At 44.1% G+C, this 22,415-nt stretch overlaps 1 protein-coding gene across 4 annotated transcripts in view; it reads right to left on the bottom strand.

The window, feature by feature from the left end:
* Nucleotides 1–10,046, bottom strand: part of DPY19L1 (dpy-19 like C-mannosyltransferase 1) — an 84,422-nt gene extending 74,376 nt beyond the window's left edge. For all 4 annotated transcript variants that reach the window (XR_004321410.1, XM_032483728.1, XM_032483730.1 and 1 more), the window contains exon 1: nucleotides 9,749–10,046. Coding sequence is in view for 3 of the 4 variants with exons in the window: in XM_032483728.1 (XP_032339619.1) it covers nucleotides 9,749–10,046 (298 nt within the window). In the remaining variant the exon portion in view is untranslated. The remainder of the gene's footprint in view (nucleotides 1–9,748) is intronic.
* Between the last annotated feature and the right edge of the window lie 12,369 nt (nucleotides 10,047–22,415).

Raw genomic sequence — 22,415 nt, 5'->3', positions numbered from 1 at the left:
AAGCACACAAATTACCAACACTCTGAAACTAAATTGGCCACTCCTTCCACTTTCTGATTAAAGAAATTTTGTACCAGCTTGTATGTCACATTATGTCAATTTTCAGTATTATGGGACTTGAGCTGCTTCTTCACTGAAAATTATTCTCCTGTTATTAGAATCTTGTTTAAACAAAATAGAATGTAACTCCCTGAGGGCAGAAACAATGTTTTAACTGAACTTTACTACAGTAGTACTTAGCAGGAAGCGGAGCACATAGTCCGACTCAAATGTTTGCTGAATTAATGCATGTAATTTGATATAATTAAGGGGGAAATAAAATAATCCTAAATCACATCCACATAATAAACCAAAGTTGAATATACTTTGATTGATGGATAGCTACATACACACATACAAACACACACTCATGTACATGTAATAGTTGTTTTTTTTTTCAAAAATAGAAAGTCCCCATGATTAGTGCAAATTAGACCCCTCATCCACTTGCAGCCTTCTGCCTACCCTCAGTTCTCTGCACCACACCCCAGTGCAGCAGAGTTGGGTTCCCAAGGTCCTGCCCCAGCTCATGCTCCCTCTGAAGCGTCTCCTTCCAGCCACAGCTCCCCAGGCCAGTGGAGTCTTTGCTGTAAGTTTAGTGTCCTCAGAAAGTGGGGAGGGGACACCCCCTGCCCCCTCCCCATGCCTGGCCCGCAGTAGTCAGATGCAGTAGGAGGGCAGGAGAACAGGAAAGAAATAGGAGAGGAGGTTCTTCCCATACTGTTCTGCTCAACCCTCAAGGGCTCCTAAACCCTATTCCTTCTCCAACCAGCACACAGCCTCCTGACTGCTCTCACCAACTCTCCCAGCTTTCTCCCCAACCCAGGTCGCCCTGCCCCAGCAGGTGACTCAGAAGTCCTGGGCTCCTCCGCAGACCCCACCCACTCACCCAATTAGGACTGCTGCTAAGTCAAGCCATGAGATCAGCTTTTTGAAGGTTCCTCAGCTGAGTCTTTTATGCACTAAAGTTGGAGACCCACTGTCCTTTCTCTCTTCCTCCTCCTCAAGGTATGAGAGCCGGAACTGGGAAGCCAGGGTGGGCTACTTCTCTCTTTGCCTGTCTGTCTGTCAGTGGTGACCTGCAGGCCACCCTCCTGTGACTGCAGCCAGAGGCAACTACTCCTGACCACGAATACACACATATACAGTTTCCCCCCATGTTACAGTTTACCCCTTACACGTGTACTTCATAACTAGTGCTTGACTTAAAATTCACAGAGCACCTTCACAAGCTCTCTCATTTGAGCCTCACAACAATCCTGTGAGTATTCACTCCCATTTTACAAATGAAAACCTGGGCCTCCCAAGAGGCTCCTTCCCCAAATGCAAGAACCTGGACCCAGAGGTTCTAATTCCAAGCCTGTTTCTTTCCACAGCGGCAGAGCTGCCTCCTTTCCCACTTGTCAGCATTCAGTGACCTCATCTAGTAACAATATTTACATGGACAAATATATTCTAAGTCCAAAATGACTTGCAAAATTTAAAAATACAACTTATTCTTAAATTGAGGTTAATCCATACTTAAAGCATTTTGTGGAGTTTCAGCCTCCCTAATGCTCAAGTGACAAAATAACATAAAAAGAAGTTAAGAACTCTTCTTAATCTACTAGACAAGGTTTTCAAATCAACCTTGATAAGCTCTATACTCAACCCCTTCCTAATATTACTAACAACTATTCTCAAGGGTCCATTCAGAGTTTGGTAGTTTCTTTCCAGAAGCTGAAGTCACCAGTCAACAGTCTCCCTGTTCTACACCAGCAATCCACTCTAGAGAATGAAGTCAGTTTCTGACGGTACAGATTTAAGCATCTCTTCCCCTAGTCTGAAAAGTCTCATGACTTTCCATGGCTTACACCGTGGAGCCCACATTCTGGCCTATTTCCAGTTAATCCCATCACAAACCCTTCATGCTGGCTGCAGTGGGCAACAAGCCCCTCAATACCATAGTATCATTAAGGCTCCTGCCTGAAAACCCCTAATTCAGCCTTCAAAGGCAAAGGAATTCAAAGGTGGGATTTTGTGAAGCCTGTCCTGCCACCATAGCTATTACACCTTTATTAGAGCACCTTAACAGCTAGTCATGCACACAACAGTTTCCTCTGCTAGAATGAACACAAAGGCCTTGAGGCTGAGCTTGTGTTTAATTTACCTTAACATCTACATCTTCCAGCATTGTGCCTGGCACCTTACTGGATTGAAATGTTAAATGACTATCATCATGTAAGAGAAATTAGAGAACGTACTCAATTAAGTAAACACCTAAACACCTAAAGACAGTATCAAGCGGGGATGGCATAACTCCGAGGCAGAGATGCTCCTTCTCATGCACGAGGTCCTGGATTCAATCCCTAGTACCTCTGTTAAAAATTAAATAATTAATTAAACCTAATTAACCTCCCAAAACAAACAAACAAACAAAAAACATAAAGACAATATCTAAGCATTCCAATCTGCTCAAAGGGTTCCCGTCACATGGGGTAAAATAGATATACTACAACAAAATTAATATATTGAAAGAAATCATATTTTTAGTCTACAGTGCCTAGAAGAAATCAAAGCTCAGTTTCTGTGTGGTAAACTAACAAGTGAAAAGACATTCTTTAGGACTCAGTTTGGGAAAGAGAAAACAGTTGTGTATACCACAAGCTAAGTTCCTTCCTTCTTTCTAGCACCTAGATTTTTGTGTGTTATTAAGTGCTTTAAAGTCAACAAGTGCCTAAATGCCTACTAGATGCACAACACATTTTCCTAGAAACCAAGAACACTGAAGAAGTATCAGCCAACATCTTTGTCCTTAAAGATAAAATCTTTGAGAGATAAGATTTAGGTACATAAAATAATGAGAGAACACATTAAGGCACCCAAGCAAATAGCACAAAGTCTATGAACTGTAAGAAATCTGAGAAGGCAGGTCAATAATGGCCTTCTCAGGGTAGGGTTTATTAAAGTTGGATTAGAGGTTGTGGGGAGCAGGATCTCAGAACACGATTACAACTTAGGTGAGGATTAATAAGTAGCCAGAAGAGAAGACAGCTGCAATAAAGCCGAATGTGGACTTTAATCCAACAAAAAAGAATTCCCATCACTAACACTGATGATACAGAATACACATGATACTGGTAATAATGAGATATGTATTAAAGGCCTACTCACTGTGTACACAGTGTGTCAGGCTGTCAGAGGCTGTGAACACCAGGAGGGGAGTTTGGCAGAGCTACTGGACCAGTGGTACCAAGAACGGGAGCACCAGAGGCCCCCGGGCCAGTAAACTCTGTGCTCTGAAGAGACCATTCACCCCAACACTCAAGCCACACAAACATCATTTTCTTTGTGTGCCATGATATAAAAAAGATTAGGAAGCAGGAGGCTAGTCAAAAGAAACAGCAAGTTTCAGAGAGAACATCATAAGGCAGCAATACAGAGAGATGCTGATCTAAATCCTGGGATTTCATTAGAATCATCAGTGGCACTATATAAAATTAGAGATATCTGAATATTAATCCAGGGCTCCTAAATCTGAAACTCCAGGGATTTTTTTTTCTTTTAGTACACAAGTGATTCTGATGTACAGTCAAGGCTAATTATCATTGGTACAGAAATGACTGGAGCAAAATCTCTGAAGTTGCTCACAAAATTTGATGTAAGAATGGGCTGCTTTCTTAATGCCTCTGAGCAATCATTGTGAAACAAAAGCTTTAGTAAATCTAATGGAAAATCTGTAGAAGCTGCATCTCTTCACAAGAGAAATAGAAATCCATACATACACAATACAGCCCCAGGCCCATCATATTAAGCACGAGATTTTAACCAGTTTGTTAATCGATAAACCGCTTAACATTTTAAGGTTATGGTTATGGATTCCCCCCAAACTGCAAACTGCCTTGGGTATCATAATGTCGTGCTTATCTTTTAAATGATCAAGAAAACTGTGATACCGATTTACCCTCTCTTTTTTTAAAAATAACAATGCCAAGCAACCAACCAACACAATCAAAAACAATTCAGAATTTAGTAGTTTTCAAAAATAGTTATGCAAAGACAAAATGGAGACTGACCAGTTGACCATAAGGATTTAACAATCTGAGCAATTCTCCAAATAAGCATCAGCCACCAAAGTAGTGCTCTAGCTAAAAAAAAGTTATCAGGTCTTGGAACATATGAGGTCATCTTGCCATTAAAGTCTCTTTGACGGTTGCCTTAGATTGTAGATCTGAAACCTACAATTTGACAGATGAACTTATCAAGCCAAGAGACCTTAACTTTAATCCCAAACTTTACCCAGTGAACTCGATAGTGATGTCAGGCCATTCACCTGGCCTACTTTAGTTTCCTCAGATGTAAAATTCGGGGAGCTAACTTTGAAGTTCTAGATTTCCATGAAATTTCCACAGAGATCAAAGATGAGAAGACTGACAAATCACGTCTGATATTTAAAAAAAGAAAAAAATTTAAACATAATGGAAAACAGTAGCACTCTGCTAGTTATGTAAGTGTTTTATGATTAGTATTAGAACGTGGGGAAGAGATTCTGAGGGATGACATTTGCAGCACTAAAAGGCTGCATTATAAGATGCTGTGGTTACCGTTAGGAAGTAATAGGAAATATGATGCAGAGCAGTAGCATATTAAGCAAATTAGAGTTGGTGTGAAAATATGAGTTAAAGCCTCACTCTTCTCAATTACAACAATATTCTCAAATTAAAAATCTGTCAAGATGGCAAGTTTTCAAAAATTATTGGCCAAGTGATTTATAAACTGTGTTTAATATAAAGTTTGTGCTACTGTAAACTAGAAGATAAAATCACCTCCATCCTTGGTCACTACAATGAATCACTCAGAACTTCTGTGACTGATTTTGGTGACTGTGCTATTATGTTAACATCTGCTGCTATGATTAAAACTACAAAATGCCATCCAAGAACCAATTATGTGTAGTGATAGTCCTGAAAAACACACCTGACAATTGGTCACTTTGGAAAGGAAATCAAATAGGAGGAAACATGACAGGCAAGCATGAAGACATGTGCACTGCTAACTTAAATGCATTCAGGAAAAAAAAAAAAAGATAGTAATGATGCTGAGAAAATAAAAATAAGTATTAAAGCAAAAATAAAAGTTAACAGTAGTTGTAGATTTATGTACTCTAAAAATTAATTCTTGCACTTCTTAAACTTATCCCAATTCAATGGTTTTTGAATTATGAAAGATCATCCATGAAGAACTGATCTTTCCTATGAAACAAGACTGCCTTTTATAGGATTAAACAGCAATGTAAAGATCCTGACTTAGAAAGAGATGTAAATTTTACTAGCTTTGATGACTAGTAATAATCAGAATGGTAACGAAAGAAAACTAGCAGACTCTTCCACAGAATAATGATGTTCTAATGGTACATGGGTAAAGTACAATCTGATGGCAAAAGATGAACCAGCAAAACAAGAATTTAGGACTAAACATATACATTATAAAGCCTAAAGCTGTCCCATTTGGAAACAGGTGCACGTGCTTGTAGTGTCTATGATGATATAAATATCTTATTAACATAAACTTTAAGAGACATTATAATACAGCCTAACATGTTAAGTGTAAAACTTATAAAAATGATTATAGTTCAAATTTCAGCAACATCCAAATACACACATGTATATATTAAAATTTTATCTGCTTTCAGTATTGATGCCATATTATGAGCCAAAAGTCAATCACAAGTTGGTAATATATCCTTATATTTACATGAACTAATCACATTTGTCATGTATTTGAGCACTCATGAATATCACATGTTCAGAACCCTTCTAACTGTATCTTTTAATAACATATGTTTAAGTGATTGTAAACATTCTTTAAAGTTGACCAGAAGTCTACTTTAGAAAGAAAAAAAACTGGTTTTAAACATTGGAGAAACTCTCTAAAAGTCCAGATACCCATCCTATTTGCTGGCTTTCCAGGGAAGTGTATTGGCCCAACGTCTACATATTAACACCATCAGAGGTGGTGCTAAGGTATGTTTAAGTGTTGGCTTGCAGGCCATCTCACAAGATGGCCAGTGGCCCCTGCACCTATTGGTTTCTCAGCTTTTCTTGTCCTTTATGACACCCCTAATATGCTCTCTTTGCACTTCTTATTCCCTTATCTCTAGTTATGATCCCGCTCTTCCCTGAGGAAGGAAGAAACAAGAAAGCTAACTCTTACTGAGCACTAAATGTAGAGGTTTCTCAGAACTGGACCTTGGGACTTCATATCTCCTCTTGCTATACTCACCCTAGAGAAGATGAAATACAAGCATAGCGGTAAAGAGCATGAACTCTGGAGCCACAATGCCTGGGTTCAAATCCTGACACTTTCACATTCTAGGCTAGATGGCCTTGGGAAAGTGACTTAACATCTGTGTGCCTCAGATCCTCCATCTGGTAAAATGAGTACGACAATCAGTGTCACGGTAAGGAATGAGTGACGAGTTACATGAGTTTGAGATAAGCGAGTTAATTAACCTAAAGCACCTAGAACTACGCGTGGCACAAAGCAGACCCCATATCAGGAGAAGATTCTATCACACCAGTTCCCATGAATTTAATATCATCCAAAGCTAATGACTCCCTCTTTTATGTTTCCACTCAGACTGCTTGTCTTATGTCCCACCGCCCACTTGACATTTCTACCTGGACATCTCACAGATGTCGCAACGGTAACATGTCCAAGACAGAATTCTTGATCTTCTTCCTTAAATCTGTCCCCTCACCACACCCCTAGTTTTCCCCATCTCCATGAATGCTACTCTAATTAAAATGACAGCCATATTAGATGATAAATGGCAACTCACAGCCCATCTGGGGGAAAGAATAGAGATTAGGAGAAACTTTGGCAAACTGGACTGCCTGTGCTCCCACTGCACATCTCTCTCTGGGTTCAGCTCCAGGGGGGCTCCTCTTCCCCTTCAGGCCCAGACATGGCCACATCTTCCCACTGGGGACAATCTCTGGGTGCTTCGGTGTCCTTTGTGGGTTCCTTAAATCTGCTCACACTTTTGAAAATAGGCCACTTATTAAATGTTTCCTGCCAAGACATTGACATACGTACATAGTTTGACAGACAGACACATGGATAAATGTCCAGGGTTGGATTTTCAGAAGTGTTAGCAGGTTAAATGTAAACTGTGCTGCTTACTGTGGGTTGTGGTCAAAAGTTGGAGAAACATGTCTTGGTTCTTATTACTATACCACTGCCTCCCCTGGCTCATATAGGGAGCTATTGGGTTAAAACTTCTAAAAATAAACATTTCAAAAATCCTTCTTTTTGATTGTTACCATTAAATAGTAAATAATATCCAAAAAAAAAGGGGGGGGGAACATGCATGTCTACTAAAATTGATTTTTTTTTTTAAACAGGGCTTAAGATTGCCCAACAGTGGAAAGGGCCACCTTGGTAGGTAGTGAGTTCCCCATCAATGCCTAGCACATGTGGAGAAGACAAGAGAACTGATCAAGGGACCCCTAGTCAGTCTCTCTTTTAAAAACTGTGCCTGCAACAGGGAGCCTCAAATTGTAAAATTTCTTCCTAAACATAAACAGAGCAATTTTTGTCATAGCAAAATCCCATACTAAAAACCCATACCTTGTCAGATCAACTCTCACTCATTCTGGGAGGAGGAAGGAGAGTGGAAATGAGGCAGCTTCCAAAAATGTGTAAACTCTGCTCCTGTTTGCAGGATCTGAGGGTACAGATCCAGAGAAAGAACCAAACATCCCAGGTCTAAACATTCTCCAGAACCACCTTTTAAGCTGCCCCCATGGCCTCATGTTAATGGTTAACAAGGACAGGAAGTCTCTAGACCTTGGTCTGGTCATCTGACCTCCATCCATCTGATGGCCAGTGCCCAGCGTAACCCAAGAATGTGGGACAGCACCTTCATTGTACCTCTTCCAATACCCAAAGGGGTAAGTCAAGTAAAGTGTCATGCTGTTATATTAATACAAAACTGTACTGTATTTAGGTATGAGCATTACTAGATCCAAATATAAGCCATCCAACATAAGAAGATTCAAAGGAAACACAATTACAAGCAAAGAAAATATGCACAAAAGAAAATGGCAACAGACACTATTCTGTGATTTGTTATTGTGACCTCCCTGAAGAGCTGAGGCCATCACATATTTCACTACAAAGTGGTTAATGTTCATAGTGGCCATCCAAGAAAACTGCAACTTCGTTCTGTCACCAGCTCTCAAAGGCATGTGTTTTTTATAATAGTAACTAAAACTTGTAAAATGCTCTAGACACAAAGTGTCCAGCCACATAGTACCCACCCCTTTTAGTTCTGCTCCTCAAGACATGCCTGTGGAGTTAAGTAGGGCAGGTGATAATCCCATGTCACAGAGAAGGCAAGGTTCACAAAGTAAATAACTTGAAACTTAAACTAAACTTAACCACTCTGAACTGGATCAGGAGCCTGTCTCATCCACTGTACCATGCTGCCTCCCCAAGGTGAACTTATCTAACCTGCACACCGGCAGGATTTTTAAGGCTCGCGACTGAAAAACAAGAGAAATGTACTGAAAATGCTGAATTTCTCTAGGCTTGAATCTATAATAGAAAAAAGTAACCCAATAGTACTATCAACCTTTCTGAGCTCATTAAAATGTGTGTGTGCAAGGGGGCGCACACGCGTGCGCGCGCGCGCGCACACACACACGGTGATGACTGTGGCTTTTTATGATTGAGCGGCTTCTAGTGATGGCTGTGATCTCAGGGGAAGCCAATTGTTTTGTTCTATTTTCCTGGTCTATATTAAACACCGAAGTCTTTTGGGTCACTAAGGGAATTTGAAAGGATAGTAAGAGCTAAATAACGAATAGTTAAATAATTTAGTAGCCAAAGCCCATTAATGACATATAGGGAAGGCAGTGTTACAGCATTTTACTTGCTGACTTAGAAAAATTAGGCCGATTATCGAAACTGCTGTAACTTCCCTTATCTGAATGTCAATCAGGAAACAAAGGAAACCTGAAGTCGGTCCACAATATGTGAATGTTTCAACTTTATTTTTTTTTTTCAGCACACCGTTACATATCATCCATTTGGTCAAAGCAGCGGGAGAGGAGGGGAGCCCTCCACGCCAATCGTTCCCAGGTCAGCAGGAAGGATTAAGGCTCGGGCTCCCAAAACACAATACAATCTGGAAAGTGACTTGCGGAGGGGAATCACAAATAAAGTGCCACCGGCGGTGTTTGCAGCCAAGAAGAAAAAAGCATGCTAAAATTTAATTATAAGTTTAGCAACTTTCTAGGACAGGGAACGTGCGTTTGCTTTGAGTTCAACGGAACTGCTTCCCAAAGCAAACCATCCTCCCGGGCAGGGGCCGAAATAACGGGAAGGCGGCCAGCCCGCGCCAATCAGCAGCGCCCAAGTCTCGTTAACGCAGACCTGCCAGTTCGCGGCCAGGCCGGGCAGCTGTTGATCTCGGGGCCATTTTTTTTTAAAGCAGAGACAGAGAGCGGGTAGGAAGGGGGCGAGGAAGGCTGAGCCGGGGGAGGGGGAGGGGAGGAGGAGGTAAGGGCGTCCCAGGAAAAGTCGGAGAGGGCTGCAAACTGGCGGGGACCGGCCGGCGGGGCTCCGCGGAGCGGAAGCCGGAGGAGAGAGCAGGGGAGGGGGAGAGGGGGCCCGCGCCTCAAAGTTCCGCGTCCCGGCGGCGCCCGCGCGCTGGGCTGCTCACCTAGCAGGAGCGTGGTCCAGGTCCGGCCGCGCCCCGAGCGCCGCAGGCCCAGCGCCCCGCGCAGCCCGACAGCCAAGCGCCCCCCGAGGCCGCCCCCGGAGGGCGGCGCGGGAGGCTCGGCGCGGGGCCCCTTCCTGCCCGCGGCGCCCTTGCGCCGGGGGGACGGGGGCGCGCGCTCTGGCCCGGGCTCCCCGGCGCCGACGTCTGGCGCCCCCCTCAGCGGTGACTGCGAGGCGCGGGGCGGCTGGGGCGGCTTGGGGGCCGCCTCCCGGTGCTTGTTCCGCGCCTGCAGGACCATCTTGGCATAGTCGCGCCCGCTCGCTGCGCGCGCCCGGACGGCGGCCGGGGAACGGCGGGCTGGTGGGGCGTCCCCGGCGCCGCTCACTGTCCGGCGGGCGGGCAGGCGGGCGGAGGGCGGGCCGGTACCTCCCCGCGGGCGGGGAAAGCTGCAAGGCCGGGCGGCGGCTGCCTGCCTGGTAGTGCAGGCCGGGAGGCGGCGCCGGACTCGCGCGCCCGCCGCCGTTGCCGCCGCTCCGGTTGTCACGGCGACCGCGGAACGCCGGGGGGCGGGGGCGGGGACACCCTGTGGAGCGGCCCCAGCCCCTCCCCCGCCGCCCCTCGGCGCCGGACGCGCGCTCCCTGCTGGCCAGCGCGCACGCGCGGACTTCCGGCGCGGGCGGCGGCCGACCCGGGAGCCGACCCGAGACCCCGTCCCTGTTTGGGACTCTAGCGGGGCTCGACTGGGGCGAGGGCGGCGACCGCCTTCCGGGAACGGCTGTTCTTCCCTTTGGGAGCGGCCAGGAAGAAGGGAGGGCCCTCTCGAGGCGAGGGCGCTGGCCGAAGTTTCGGACCGGATTAAGGCTGCAAGTGGAGCCCAGTGAAGCCCGCGCGGCCTCAGCGACTCGTCGCGGGGGCGGCCGAACCGGGAAAGAGGCGCTCGGGAACGACCACGGCGGGGCGCTGTGCGTGCGCTCTCGAGCCTCGGAGGCCCTGCCGCTGGAAGGCGAGCCGACCAAAGTCAAGCCACGAGGTCACATTTACTCCATAGTGTGTGGCCTCTCAATTTAGAATGCTGCCGAGTACAGCTTCCCCATTTACTGGTGCGACAAGCGGGGCATCCTGATTTAAAATGGCAGCGGAATATCTCAGGGGAAGCTAGTAAGGGTCGAGACGCAGTGTGTGCCTGACATTAAAACCGTAAACTGAAAACCAGGATAGAAGCCCAGGCGGAGGGAGATAAAATTGAACGGACAGAGAAGGAAAGATAATCAACAAGTATGTTCTGTTAGTTTCAAATGCTGTAACTTTGTGGCTTGAAAGAAAGCAGGAAAAAAAAAAACTTTATTGGCTGATAAATACAAAACTTTGGTCGAAAATTATTTTCTTTCACATAGCAACGGATGGCATGTCTGAAGGAAGCCCAGTAAGATTAGGAAAACCAGACAGATCCCAGTTACCCTCCTCACCTCTACCCTACCCTCGCATTCTTTGCACAAACCCTGCAGCCTCATGGATAACGGAGAGATTCCTTTCCTTGAGATGTCCAGTGGGCTTGCTCCAAAGAGTTGTCCTTAATTCCCAGTTTTGTAAATGAAGCCACGTCGTTCTGATTATCTCCATTGTAATTCCAGGGTCTTCACGTGGGCTGTGAATCCTCGCCCTTAAGTTTCTCTGCCCAATGATTTCTTTATTTGAGAAAGTAAATGCCGGCATCCATTCACTGTCCAGCCTTCTTAAAGGCAATGGATTATTTTGTAAAGGGAAAAAAATTTGCCATGCTAATTAAGGATCCCTCATACTCTGTGTATTTTGTGAATCTTGATTTTGGGATGTCTTTTAGAGAAGGGAACAACTTTTTAGACACTTTTTTTTTAGTGATTGAAAGTGATAGTACAGAATGCTTGGGTTCTGAAACAATGTGTCAGGTGGATCCAGGGTTACCCTCTTGGATTCATCTGGTACCATTTAACCAGAGAAAACACTTGTTGAATGAATAAATGATTGAGTGAATAAATGCATGAGATAACATAATCAAATAATAGTTCATAACGCTGTGTTCTGTAGTGCACTTGAAAGTCACTTAGTTCTAGCCCTCTTCAACAATGCTTTCGAATTTCTAGGGGACAAAGACTCTTCTGTACTCAGCCTCATATTGTCAGCCTAACCCAGAGCCTGGCTATTAAAGTTTGCTGAATTGAATTGAAAGAGGAACACTTATCATTTGAGACACACCCAGTGGGTTTTGATCAGTTCTTTGCTTGGCTACCAAGTGGAGACTCCCAGAGAAGGGCAGTCTAGAGTATTGGTCAAAAACCATGCTAAAACATGTAGGCCCATGTTCCAGTCTTTGCTCTGACATGTACCAGCCCTGTGACCTTGGCCAAGTTATCAGACCTTTTTGAGTCTCAGTTTCCTCATCCTTAGAATAAGAATAATTTAAAATTTTTTTTACCATACTATATAGGTGTGTAAAAATTAAATAAAACAATGTATGTAAAGTATCTAACAATTATTTCCATCAGAGTAATTGCTCAGTAAATGTTCAGAGTAGTGAATGATGAATACAGAGGGTGGCAAGTCCTCCCAGAGCCTGAGGCTGACAATCCAGGATGGATGTGAGGGTGCAGGGGAGTAAAATGTGGAAGAGCAAGGACAGCTGTGTGATCTTTGCATCAGTCCCATACTCTCTGAGCTTCAAGCTTCTCAGCTGTCTGAGCAGTTGATCCTTTCCTGAAGTTCCCTTCTTCCCATTCATGCTTTACAAATGATGACCATTTGGCAGGTCATTAAGCCTGGATAAAATAGTAGGCAACTCCTCTTACCCCTCTCCCTCCACCCCAAGAAGGGAGGGTGTTTCACACAGGGAGGGTGCTGGAGCAGAAAATGGAATAGTCATGAAGGTTATGTGCCAAGATTTCATTTTGTCTTTATAACTCTGAGATCCACAAGAGCAGGGAACGAATGCAGTTTATTCATATCTGTATCTTTAGGCCAAGGGCTGCCACATAGTGGTGGATGCTAAAAAGAGAGGAAGAGAAGAAGAGAGAGAAATTGAAAGCTGCATTAAAAATAAAAAAAAAAAAGCTGCACTTTAAAAAACTGTTGTGCACAGATGATCCTATGAATCAATTCAAGATTATGATGAATATAGATTAAGTATTATAATTACTGACTACCTTTAATGTACTTTTGGGGGGGAAATTCTGAGGATAGAAACCCAACAGAGCAACCACTCATGAAGAATTCCTAGTCTGGTCACCAGGGTATAAACCCAGCTCTTTTCTCACTAAAAACTACACTTTGAGCATTTGAAATAAAAAAATAATTTTGTAAAAACTTTGGAGATGGAGAAAGAGGAGATTAAAAGGAGGAAGTAAGCATAAAATAATAGAGAAAGATAAGTAAATGCCCCCTAAATAAAGCTTAGCAATATTAAAGTTTAGGGACCAGGGAAACATTGTTAAACGGACAATGAAAAGCAAAATTTGGTCAAGGAAAGACTATGCTGAGAATCAATTTCCTTATTTCTTTACATTGGCATTTTCAAGGCCCTATTTAAAACTTCCAAATTTCCCCCTTTTCCTCCCACTCGCTTTCCTTCCCACAGAGTGACAGCAAGAGGAGAATCTTTACTCTGGCATCTGTTTCTCATTTCCTTGGACTAGGTCACTTGATCTTCCTTATTGCAGAAGCGTCTTGGGGTCCAGTTCTAGATTTTGACAGTTGTCTCCCTCAGCAGTTGCTCACATCAAGAGAGGAACCTGCATAATCCAGGCACACTTCACATAAACCTAAAATAGGTGCAACAAAGTATATCTGTATAACATGCAACTTTCTGCAAAGCTCCAACATCAACTTGTCACTGTGTTATAATGTATTCCTTTAGTCTCTGGTGAGAACAAATGTAAATTGCTACTTTATTGCTTTTCAAATTTTATCTTCTGTCTTTCTGGTAGTTGACCTTGTAATTTAAACTGTTCATGCGTCAGTGAGTGTTCCTGAGACACTCAGCGAGTTCATTATTAGTCCTAGTTATAGTACATCGCCAAGAAACACTCCGTCACGGAGGGGCATGTCTCCCTAAAATGCAGTTCCTGTTACTGAGGGCTTACTATGTCCTTGGTGCCTTAGTGGATTTTAGAGACATTAAAAATTCACATGCTAAGTTCCCATCCCCAAAGGGCTTAGAGTTTCACTGAGGCAAGTTAAGCCTCAGTGAAAATATGGTTATTTAGGGAAATACGTGATTCAGAGCACAAGTGCTGAAAGAGTTCCAAAGAGAAGAGACCATGTCTGACACAACTGACGAGTTTTCAGGGAGGAGATGAAACCTGTCTAGGCCTTGTTGGAAAAATAGATCTTGTTTGAACAGAAGGAAATGTGGAAAATGCATTATAGACAGAGAACAGCATGTTTCTGAAACCCTTGTGTGCCTGGCCCATAGTAAGTGCTAATAGGAACATCTTAAATCCTTTTTGGAATGAGGAAGGGAGCAAACAACTAATGTAAGTTTGAGGAATAAATAAGTGAGTAAATAAATGAATGAAATAGTGATTGGAACTTGAAATGCTTAGAGTGCCCGAACATGGATCCTGGGTCCCAGAGCCCCCAAATCTATCTACACCTGAGCAGACTCCTCCCTGAGGGTCCTGAGCCCTCCTCCCTCCCAAACACACATACACACACACCTAGGCAGCCTTAGGAACACTGGGCACCAATGATTCCACCACTAGCCTCTAATTTCGGCAGGGACTTGGTTGCATCCAATGGGCCTTCACTGACTGGTAGTCTGAGCCTCCCTCTCACCTGCCCCCAGACGCAGATAAGGTTGGGGACTGATTTATTTGGACACTTGAATGGCCAATCTCCTGAGCCCATTCTCCAGGGTAAGCACCTGGATGTGTCACACAATTTCTCCTCTCCCACCTAAGCTGGTTCCTCGACCCAGCCTTATACCTGTTATCTCTGCTTCCTCTATTCCCAGTCAGTCAAGCCCATGGAAGTCTGTCACTGTATCTAACACTCCACCAAACTGCTCTCACTGAGATGGCTCACAACCTCCATGTTGCTAAGTTCACAGGACATACTGGTCTTTATCTTGTCATCTGACCATCCCTTCCTTTGGTTTCTCTGACGCACATTCTCTTGGGTTTTGTGTCTCTCTGGCTATTTTCAGTCTCTCTTGAAGTCTCCTTATATTCACCAAATCAACATTTAGTCCCCTAGGGTTCAAAAATGAGCCTTTCTTCCTTTTAGCCAATATACATTCCCTGGGGGATATCATCACTGCCCTTTTGCTGGAGATTTGCAAACCTGTGTCTCCAGCTTAGATTTCCTCTCTAAGCCTCAAACCCATATTCACAACCACCCATTCAGTGCTCACACTAGGATGTCTTCTTGGCCCTTCAAACCCACAAATCCAAACCTGCTTCTTTTCTAGTTTCCTAATCTCAGCAAATGATACCACAATCTTCCCTGTTCCCCTACTCAGGCAGTCACCTTTATTTCTTCTCTTTTACTTCCAACAGCCAATCAATCATGGAATCCTTCTATCTCGTACTTCTCTCACAAATAATTACCTTTCTTTCCATCCTCACTGCCATGACCCGCCATCATTTCCCCCATGGGTTTCAGCAGTACCTCCGACATGGTAATTCTGCATCTTCTCTTGCTGCCCATCATTCTTCCAGAGAACCATTTCTAATAGGCAAATCTGATGTCACTCCTTTTTCAAAAATCATTCAGCTTCCAAACTCCTAAACATGACTTGCTAGGCATTCATGAACAATGCCGTATCATACCCTCTCCCTGCTTTTTCTTCCCCAGCCTGATCTCCCTCTGTTCCCCAGTACTCTGTGTCCTCCACGCCCCTGGACCTATACATATGCTCTGCTCTTGAACTGGCACACTGCAGTGCCTCCCAGCCCCTGGCAGTTCTCCTGGATAACTGACTCATCCTTAGCATCTCACTTAGAAATCGGCTCCTGCAGAAACTTTTCTCTCCTTCCTCTCACCTCACCCTGAGTCATACATCTCATAACCAAGACTATCCCCTGTCATATCATTTATCACACTGTCTATTTGCTTGTTTATTCATCTGACTTCTCTGTTAGACTTCCATTTTTCTCCTTTTAGGGAAAGCTCTGTATTGGGTCAGGTTCCCCAAGAAGACTCTAGGATGAAAATTTGCATGCAGGTGCCTTATTTTAGGGAGGGGTTACTTTCAAGAACAAAGCCTATAGGGATTGAAGAAATTGGAATTGGGCAAAGAGAAACTGAACCGCAGTGCAATCTCAGCAGACACCCCCGCCAATCCAACAGAGAGCTCTGGAGCTAGGCCCCTCACGGTCATCCCAAATTGTGGTAGGGGTCTCAAGCCTTTGACACCACATCAACTGGTTATTGGTGATGGCTGCTTACAAGGAGTGGAAGAAACTTGGGCAGGACGTTCCATAGAATGTGCACAACTAAGAGCTAGTCCCAAAGGGGAGTCAGTGGTGAGCCCTGAGCAACCTACACCCCTGGCTTCAGACCTAAAGGGGAAAAACTCAGTGCACACCACAGCCCCCACTGCCAACATCATGTGGTGTCTCAGGGCCTGACACTCCACAGGTGCCCAGTCTACCTTCATAGGTAAATGACTGAATGCACGATTAGATGAATTAGTTAAACAGCAGAACACAAGGTTAGGTAGAGAAAATGAATTGAGATTCAGACTCTTACGAAAGGACAAAATTTTCAATTTGAAAACAGTGAACCATAGTGATCAAGAGATTGATGGTTGTAAACAGGATTTGAAAAAGTAGCAAGTAGACATGTTCTGAGTATGTGAACTTGTGGCATGTGGGCGGTGGGGATGGCAGAAATGACAGCAGGGAGATGGACGGGGAGAAAGCCCAAAGTCTGGGAGGCTGCTTCTGTAACCACTGTGCTGAAGGATAGAAAGCCTGTAATAGGATATTGAGAGTGTGACAGGACAGATACGAGACCAGATAAAATGTTAAACTAACGCTTTGAAAGATATTTATGATTAGGCGTACTTGATCTCATTTATCAGTTATAAGCAGAGATTCACCACTTGAAATGTCAGGATTATAAACTGGATGTAAGTCTAGCCTTCAAAGATATTTAATATACATTTCTAAACTATAATTATTTGGGATTAATTTTGCAGATGTATTTCAAAATAGGAGATTTAGTTGTCTCACTTCTCAAGCAGCTATTAATTCAGCTCACCTCAGCTCATGCCACTGACCCTGGTTTGTTTTCAGAAACTAACAGTGAAACAATAGCTGGGGACCACACATTGCCATCACAAGATGACCTGAAGCTCGCAACGCTCAGCAATGCTGGAGGGAGTGAACGCCTCCCTGTTGCCTGCGGAGTAGCTCATGTTGCTACAGAGTCTGTTTTGTCCCAGGCAATAGTTAGGGAGGAGTAACAGGTAAGGAATCTTTAGCTTCTCAGAGAAAACTAACTAACATGGGTTCCAGCACCTGATTTTGCATCCAGACAATGAACATTGTGTCTGGAGTCAAGACTGAAGTGCAAAGTGTGGTGAAACAGCTTGCTAGCCTTGGCACCTAGCTTGAGTGCACACCACGCCCACTTCATGGAAGCTTTAGGAGGGCTGCCTGATATGCATTCTCTGCAGCCTCAGGAGGAATTGGGACCTGGTTGCCACTGGCCCTGAGTTAATGAGAGAGTAGGGGCACAGAGAAAGAGTTTATCCCAATCGTTTCTGACTTTCCCCAAATGGCATATTTGTTGGGTACAGTGGACAAAGGAGCAAGAAGTGGCAGTGACTGGGAATACAGCCCAAAATTCCATCCTTGGTCCCATGACTGCATAATCCATGGACTCCTATCTACATTTAAGGAGTTTCCTACTCAGGATGGGGGGCGCTGGTGATGGGTCTAGTGTTGTTAGTGGTGCTTTGGGGCCAGTGCTTTTCTTGACACTGTTCAAAGTGTGAAAGTCAGAGAGGGTTAAGCTAGGCTTCCAGATTCCCCTGAACAGATGCCAGAACGACCCAACCAGTGAATGGACCCAAGTGCTGTGTCTTGCATTGTGTAGAATTTCATCACACTTGGATGTAGTACGGCTTTGTGAGCAATCTGGCACAGCCCGCTCTGAGGGTCCTTTGGCAGCTTATCACAGGCTGACATGCTTGATTCACACACAGACTAGATGTTTGCTCTCCTTTCCTCATCTCCCACCATGAAATAAACACAACCAGGACTTTAAGAAGTCACCTGTGGGTACCCAGCAACAAACCTCTAGCCTGCAATATTGTTTTGTTCATGGGAGTGAGGTTTGTGTGGAAAGTCTGATTTGAGTTACTGATACAAAACATAGAGAATGACATAATATAAGATCAGCCTTCAATAGCAATCCTGGACAACCAGAGCAATGCTTGGACATGCTTGAAGCCCACTCCAGCCAGAGTGGATGCACGATGAAATGAGGACATTGTGAAGTTAAAAACTTTTATAATTCATTATATACAAAATAAATAAGCTACAAGGATATATTGTACAGCACAGGAAATATAGCCAATATTTTATAATAACTTTAAATGGCGTATAATCTACAAAAATATTGAATCACTATGTTGTATACCTGAAACTAATATAACATTGTATATCAACTATACTTCAATTAAAAAAACACTTTTACAAATCACCAAGTTAAATGCAATGTTAAAAAAAAAAAACTAGTTCACCTTACTACAATCTTACTATGTTCTAAATTTCTTTTCTTTCATGACTTTTTGGAGAAATGCATGTATTTCAGAAGCCATTGAGTGAATAAGATGGTTGAGGAAGAAGGAGTATGGTGAGACAAGAGGAGTTCTGAGGACCTTAACAAGGACAGCTCTTAGAATGGAGAGAAGGCAGAGAGAGAGACAGAAGGGGACAAGTTAGGAGACAGGCAGCTCAGTGGAAGCACAGAGGCAGAGATGACATTGGTGTTTGGAGTCCTTCAACCAGCTGAGTGCGGTGCCTCTGAGGAGCTTCCCTGAACCCCTAGGACAGGCCACCTGCTGAACCCCAAGCTGCCTCATCACCACTTTGCTCACTCTTTATTTACTGGGATTTTGTGCACAATTTTATTTCAAAGATGGCACTGCTGCTTTAAAAAATAAAGTCAAGCAAAATATCTAGGAAGCTTGCTTAAAATGCCCCTAGAGAGCGAAAGTTGGGGTGAGGCCATAGGTATAGCCTGCCTGTCTAGCCAGGAGGTTCCTGACCACACCTAGTAAAACCTGGCCTCGATGGTGCTTTATTACTCATTTGCTTCTTATGAATCAGTTCTGAGTGTTTGGAGGTCACACTCCCCAGTAAATTAAAATTCTTTCTTTTGCTTCTATTTTGCATTTTTTGAAGACAAATAAATATTTTCTCAAAGCCCTCTATTATTCACATTTAATAATCTGTATATTTGAGAAAGAGATACTCAGGAGAAACAAAAAAATTACGCCTGTAGAAAAAAATGAAAAAGTGATAGAGGTTCATTTTCCCAAAGTTTGTCCTTCTTCTTTCTTTTTGGAGTCGTATTTTGGAGGAATAGCTATTAACGTCCATAATAATTTTTCTTTAGTAGTCTAAGATGGGTCTTAGAAACAGGTCTTAAAACTACTGTCAAGAAAATGAGCTAGGTAACAATAGGCCATGTACTATTTATAAAAGTTAAAAGATTACCCAGATATATTATTTGGGGTTCTGTGGGAGCTGTCTCTGGTGTCACCTGACCTTTTCTTGAAAACTGAAGTGGTGGTGGAGAAGTGGAGGAGATGCAGGGAAATACCCACAGCTGCTCAGTGTGGACCCACAGGCCCACGGGTTGCACCCCCGGAGCTCTGGCAACATTAACGTTACAGAGGAACCTTTAGGGAATGCCAATGCCTAGACCTCACCCACAACAGTGAAATCAGAAAGGGAGGGCATCCGTTCCTTTTAGAAGCTCCCCAGGCAACTCTGCCAAACAGTGAGGCCGAGAGCCACAACTTTAGGGAAAGAATTGCTCTCTATTTTTATTCTTTAGCTATATGATTGATTTTTAACATATATTCAATTATCTTTATGCAGGGTCTGTATAGTAAAAGGGAAAAACAATGATGTACAAGGAATGCAGGATGTCACTCCAATCAAAACAAAGAAGTGGCTTTCACACGTCAGAGGCAGATCTCGCCCGTGGCCCCAGTCTCTACTTGAGTCCCTCTGCTGCAGCTTCTCCAACACTTAGATCAGGTCACAAATGTTAATCTAATCTGCAGAGCACAGTAGTACACAGCCCTGGTTGGAAAACAGTTTGGAACTTCAACCTGGAAAGCCAAGGATTCATCTCCTAAACACCTGCTCCTCCCCTCAGCCCAGCCCTGGCTTTGCTACAGCTTGGAAACCCTGAGCAGGAATCTCCCCCAGCCTCCACCCCCTCCCTGGACTGGCCAGAAACAGAAAAAGCCTGAAAATGATGGATGTAGGGAAGGAGAAATGAATCAAGGTGCAAGTATGAGGAGCCAGTGAAGAGAGTCATGAAGTATTTTGGAGAAAAGCTCCTTGTGCCAAATCTCATTTTTCCTGGAGCTACCCAAGCCCAAGACACATTTCTGGAGCCAGCCAAGGAAGAGGCCCATGGAATTTTAAGCATCTTGAAAACAAAAGAAATCCAGGCCGAGGCGCCCTATGTATTTGCGTTCAGGCACGATGAAACACAGTAATGATGTATTTGTTCTCTACACTTAAAGACAAAGTGACTCATAAAACACCAAGGAAAACCCTTGAAAAAGGGAATGGCTTCCAATAACAAATAATAGTAGCTACTATAAAACTAGCCTTGGCCAGATCTCAGGCACTGTTCTAAGTCTTTTATACACATTATTTAATCCTCCCAATAACCTACAAGGTGCATATTTTTATTATCCCCAATTTGCAGGGGAAAAACCACAGAGAGGCTGAGTAACTTTCCCAAGGTCATTCAGCGGGTTAGAGGAAGAGCTGGAGTAGGAACCCAGATGGGGCCAGTCTGCCTCACCCTTGACTCTATACTGTCTTGTGTGGTGGAAAGTTCATAAAAGACAGACACCATGAACTGTGATTTCCTTTAAGAGCTAAAAATTGCTTCCTTCAAAATAAAGGCTATCCAACAATTACAGGCTTTCACAAGAAAGTATGTTCAGGGCAACTGAGTGTGGCAGATCACGGTGATTAACTTGAGTTCTCTTTAATTTGTATATTGTTTTCAATATAAGTCGTTTGCAGACTTGGAAACTCTATTGTTCGTAACAAATGACTTGCACCAGTGCTGACAGCCCTTTGCAACACCCCAGCGGGTTGTGACACCACCGTTGTGGGAACCACCAGCCTGGAAAATAGGCCTAAGCAGAAAGATATTTATGTGACTGAGTTGGAAAAGGCAGCTGGAAGGTGCATGAAACTAGACATCAGCAGTTTGTGTCAGGCCTCCCAGCTTAGTGCCTTTCTGGAAAAGTGGGCAAGAATAGTAGCTGGCGGAGGCGCAAACATCTCCCATTGTTGTCACCGAGGCCGTAGAGAGAAGCTCTGGGGCACCCTGCGCCTGCCAAGACTAAAGAGTAAAAGTCCCAGAAGCCACAGCATTTACTGTGTAAGATCAAATCACTCCTGGCTGAGAATTCTCCCCTTTGAAACAGCAAATGACAGGCCCTGGGAGAGGAATGAGCCACTTCTCCTGGGACACCTGGAGGCTTCCACGTGGGAATTTTGGTCTCTTGACAGCCCAGGTCAGCTAGGTGACTTTGGTTATGAGTTCATCTGTAATAGCCCCATTTATCCTTCCTTCTCCCCCAAAAGATCTAGCCCAAGAAGTATTATTATTTCCATTCAACAGGTGGAGAAATGGAGGTTCTGTGGAGGTCTTGAAGCGTATCTGTAAATTCTTTGACACTCTTGCCTTCAAGAAGAGGGATCTACATTCCCTCCCATGGAACATAGGAAGGACTTCCCACCACTTCCATGGAAACAACGAGGTGTGCTGGGTCACAAAAGGCCATTGACTTCTACTTGCCACTTTCCTGGGAAAAGCACCCTTTGTGTAAGAAGTCCAGCTGCCCTGAAGCCACCATGCTGGAGAGTCCAGGGGACCACACTGTGATGGGGAGAGGCGCCCAAAGAGCCCCGGATGTTCCAGTCCCTGGTTGTTTAGGATTCCCCAGGCCGACCCCAGATGTATAAATGGAGTAGAGTTCAAGAAAACTAGAGCCAGCCACTGTGTGAGGGTAACAGCAAAAGGACCTAAAACTGCCTCCTCGCTGGGCCCCCAAACAGTAAAAGATAATAAAAGCTCGTTTGTTTTATGCCACTAAGTTTGGAATGATTTGCTATGCAGCAGGCTCTAAGAGAAGTCACTTTCCAAGATCACTCAGGAGCTTCCCAGTGGAGCTGGGGCTGGAATCAGTTCATTCCATTCAATGCAGAATTAACCAGACAGCTGTGGGCCCTGAGGACCAGACAAGAACAAGGTACCAAGCCCTCTGCATTCTGGGTCTCCTCCTTTCGCCTCCTCCTCTAGGCAGCTCCTCCTGGCTGGAGGTGGGTGGGGTGGATGAGCCCCACCACTGCTGGTTTCTAGAAGGAATTGGCTCCAGTGCACTCTGGCTATTTCTCTGCACCATGCTGTGTGCAGG

This window comes from Camelus ferus, chromosome 7, assembly GCF_009834535.1.
Source record: "Camelus ferus isolate YT-003-E chromosome 7, BCGSAC_Cfer_1.0, whole genome shotgun sequence".
Taxonomy (NCBI): domain Eukaryota; kingdom Metazoa; phylum Chordata; class Mammalia; order Artiodactyla; family Camelidae; genus Camelus; species Camelus ferus.
Note: the sequence above shows the minus strand (reverse complement) of the source record. Positions and strands in the feature narration are given on the sequence as shown.